The 4,197-nt window shown below is 54.9% G+C and overlaps 1 protein-coding gene across 1 annotated transcript in view; it reads right to left on the bottom strand.

Annotated features, from left to right (window-relative positions):
• Positions 1–2,171: 2,171 nt before the first annotated feature.
• The window catches only part of SLC4A1 (solute carrier family 4 (anion exchanger), member 1 (Diego blood group)), a 29,533-nt gene continuing 27,507 nt past the window's right edge, over positions 2,172–4,197 (bottom strand). Inside the window, exons 17-19 of the mRNA XM_011985991.1 lie at positions 3,883–4,052; positions 3,623–3,796; positions 2,172–3,002 (exon numbers count right to left, since the gene is read on the bottom strand). Of these exons, the coding sequence (XP_011841381.1) occupies positions 2,922–3,002; positions 3,623–3,796; positions 3,883–4,052 (425 nt within the window). The 3' untranslated portion in view covers positions 2,172–2,921. The remainder of the gene's footprint in view (positions 3,003–3,622; positions 3,797–3,882; positions 4,053–4,197) is intronic.

Consider the following 4,197-nt stretch of genomic DNA (forward strand, 5'->3'; position numbering starts at 1 on the left):
GGCCTGGGGATGCCTGAGGCCTGAGCTCTCTGCAAGCTTGTCTCATAGCCTGACTTCTGGGTACATGCAGGTGGGGAATGGGGGGTCTGGCGAGCCCTGGGGACAGGGCCAGTGCTGTGGGGATCTGCAGCTGCTGTGTGTGGGAGGTGGACGCTGGGACGGCTCTCTGCTGGCAGAGTTAGCTCTCTGGCCCTTTGGCAGCTGCCCTGGCCAGCCTGGGAGGGGTCAGCTGGGGATAGGCAGTAAATATAGATCCAGGGCAGGAAGCCAGGTGGCCCAGCCCTGCACTGACCTCTCATTGGAAGTCTGGGGAGGGCAGATATCCAGTCCCGGCACCCTCCTCTCCTGGAGTGAGGGACATCTAGCCCAACAGCACCCTAGAATTGCTGGAAGTGATTGGGGGTAGGGGACCAGGGTGAGGGTAAGCAGAAAGCTGGCCAGGAGACCCTGTGCCTGTGTGGCCATGTGCCCTCTCTGGGCCTCTGTTTCCTTCTCTGGTCATCTCTGTCAAAGGGGTTGTCCAGCTTCCTGGTAAGGGGCCCACTGTTCTAAAGGGAACTGGGGGCTCACAAGTACAATGGGCAGGGGGCAAAGTCCCCTTACAGCCCCTCCTCCCACCCCCACAGGTCTTGCTTATTCGAGAGAGGAAGGAGTCTCAGAGCATAATCTCATCTCTTGATCCCTAGCCACTCTCTGGGGGCTGGCCTCCCACCCTAGGGCTCAGGGTCACACTTCAGCCTGGCTCCCCTTGCCACACAGATGCAGCCCTGTGCCAGGCCTGTGCCACACACACCATGCCCACCGAGTTCAGCCAAGACCCCCGGAACCCCTGCCTCTGGGAAGGGAAATTCAGGCAAGGCAGCCACTCCAACCCAGATACATTTATTGGCAAAACCTACTCCCAGGCATCAAGGGGAAGGGTGCAGCCGAGTGAATAATTTTTGTTTTTCACTTTTCTTGGTCATGTTCAAGGAGCAAGGGGAGGGGGAGACAGGGACATCCCAATCAAGATAAAGATCCCAGCAGCTCCCCTCTGAGGTTGGGCTCTTCACCAACCAAAGCCTTTTCTTGCACTGTCTCTTTTAATCCTTATAACAACCCTGCAAGGTAGGTACCATTATCATCCCCATTTTACAGATGAGAAAACTGAACTGTAGCATAGTGAAGTGGTGAAAGGTGGGTGTCAGCTTTCAGGGACACCTGGAGAGCCCCCCATGGACTGAGCTAGCCTGGGAGGCATAAATAATGATCCCCTATGTCGGGCTAGAGCCCCATCACACACACATGTTGAGTCTGTGGCCCCAAGGCTGAAGGCTGATGTTTCCTTCTGTTTTTTTTTTTTTTTTCTGAGACAAGGTCTTGCTCTGTTGCCCAGGCTGGAGTGCAGTGGTACAATCTTGGCTCGCTGCAACCTCTGCCTCCTGGGTTCAGGTGATTCTGTTGCCTCAGCCTCCCGAGTAGCTGGGATTACAGGTGCCTGTCATGACACCCGGCTAATTTTTGTATTTTTAGTAGAAACGGGGTTTCACCATGTTGGCCAGGCTGGTCTGGAACTCCTGACTTCAAACGATCCACTCACCTTGGCCTCCCAAAGTGCTGGGATTATAAACATGAGCCACTGCGCCAGTCTACCTCCTCTCTTTTTTACCACTCCCTGATTCTGTTTCCCCCTCTCTCACCACTTCCACGTGTTTCAACTCTTTTTATCTTTTTGTTTTATAAAAAAATAAATTTGCCCATGTTCTGGAGAGCCTGCTGTCTCCTACCCCAATTGGTCAGATCTGGATTCTCCCCAAGATTCAATCTAGATGGGGTTGGGGATAGTGGGTCTCAAATGAGGGGCCTGGAGCTGTGTGTGAAGCCAAAGTAGGATGAAAACTCTTAGAAAATACACAATTAATAAATTACAAACCCCCTCCCTGTCCCACCTCTACCCTCCCACCCTCCCCAACTCCCTATCCAAATCTAGTATTGACTGTACCTTGCCCCCCACCCCCACCCCAGGGCAGGGCTTGTCTCAGTCCCCTTGGAGTCCACTGACTCCGGGGCCCTTAGTAAATGTGGTGGAATGAATGAATGAGTGAACTCATGAGTGTTTGGAGGGAGGAACCAAACACAGGGGACCTGAGTCTCAGGCCCGATCCCTGGATCATCCTCACCTGTACCTTGCCCTTGCCAGGATGCCTCTCTGTGGGCCCAGAGAAGAGGGTCTCAAGGTAGGGGCTGGGAGCAGAGTGGGGAAGGGAGGAGTCACAGGGGAACGGAAGGTGGACACATGACTGACAGAGGACAGAGCTCAGACCTCAAAGTCAGAAGGCCTGGTTCAAATTCCAGCTGCACGACCCAGTTAAAATCCCAGCTATGGGACCTTGGGTATGTTCAAAGACAAATGATGACTGCTGTAGAACAGTCCTTGTGGAGTTTACAAAGCCCTATTTTACATGTATCTTTGGTCCTCAGTAACCATCCTGTAATGTGGGTATTATCATCTATATACCCATTTTACAGAAAAGGAAGTATAGGCCAGAAAGGTCAAGGGACTTGCCCAAGGTCACACAGCAAGCACCCCACCCGCCTACCCACCTCCTGCCTTTGCTTCTACCCCTGCCTGAGCTGGGAAGAGGGAGCGCTGAGAGATAAGTCTTCCAGCACAGGGTCCCCAGTGAAAGTGTGGCAACAGAAGGGACTGTGGAGCAAACCTCCTAATGTGGGCCCTGTCGGCCGTCTCCAGCCAGAAAAGCCAGGCTACCCTTTGTGGAAGGTCTCTTGGACACCCCTTCCTTCCCCGCCCACAGCCCTGGGACCTCAGCTGCTGCTCCAGGAGGAGCCTGGAGTCCATGAGGTGCCCATGAACTTCTGCTTTTCCTGGGAAAGTGGGGACGTGGAATGGTGGGGGAGGGTCTAGGGCCTGGACCCGCCCCTCAGACAGGCATCGCCACTTCGTTGTATACATCCCGACCTTCCTCCTCATCAAAGGTTGCCTTGGCATCATCAGCATCCAGCTGGAGGGGAGGGACAGGACAGAGACAGGGTGAGAGACTCTGGGTCCAGAAGAGCCCTCCCCAGGCACGAGAGGCATCTCTGGAGTTAGGAGAGTGTCTGGCTGTCTTGAACCTTGGGCCAGTCCTGTTTTATCACCCCAGCCACTAGGACTGGCCTAAATGAATAGTTGTCAAAGTGGGAGGCAACGCTGGGGATGTCGACCCTGGCAGGGGAGGGCCTGCAGAGGATAAGCAGGGGACCCCTTCACCAGGGCAGCCCCACAGTGACCTGAGTCACACTGTGGAATAATCCTATTAGAGGAGTAGCTCTGTCCCAAATGACTTGGAAGACAGCAGGACTTGCTGCTCAGGGGTCCAGCTCACACCCAGCACACCCTGTCTACCTCTTGACACTCTCCCCAGCCGTACCATCATTCCCCCCCTTTACAGGTGAGCAAAATGAAGGCACAGAGAAACGAGGCCTTGTACTCCAGATCATATACTAGGACATGGCAGGCCAGAACCTGGACACCAACCCTAGCCCCAGACTTTACCCATGATGCTATCCTGCCTGCCCTAGTTCTGAGATGCATCTTTACATGCTCCCAGCTCTTGTGCCCCAGGCCCAGGCAGCCACTCACACACTGAAGCTCCAGGTTCCTGAAGATGAGCGGCAGCAGGACGCGCCGCAGCGGCACAGTGAGGATGAGGACGAAGGGCAGGGCCAGGGAGGCCGGCGTGGACTTCACCACCCACAGCACTGCCAGGCAGATGATCTGGATGCCCGTGAACAAGTGCATGCGCCAGGTCTTCACCTGCAAGGGGAGGCGGGGGTCAGTGCCTATCATGCCCCAGCACCCTCCACCACCCCAGGCTGGGCAGCCAGAAAAGGGTCCTGTACCCGCTTGACGTAGGGCACATCTGGGTGGTACTTGGATGGCTTGAGCAGAAGCAAGATGCGGTCAAAAAGCTGGATGCCAATGAGCGATGTGACCCCCATGTAGAGGAAGATGCCAAACAGTACAGCCAGGGGGATGCGGGACAGGATGGGCTCCATGAGGATGGACAGGCCTGTGGGGGAGCCGCATACTCTCAGTCCAGGTTGCCCAAGGCCTGGCACCAGTGGGGGGTCAGGCCCCTATCTGGGGCTGGGAATAAAACACAGGCACCATATGGAGCCGTTTTTTTTTTTTTTTTTTTTTTTTTTTTTTTTTTT

Source organism: Mandrillus leucophaeus, unplaced genomic scaffold, assembly GCF_000951045.1.
Source record: "Mandrillus leucophaeus isolate KB7577 unplaced genomic scaffold, Mleu.le_1.0 Scaffold290, whole genome shotgun sequence".
In the NCBI taxonomy this organism is placed as follows: Eukaryota; Metazoa; Chordata; class Mammalia; order Primates; family Cercopithecidae; genus Mandrillus; species Mandrillus leucophaeus.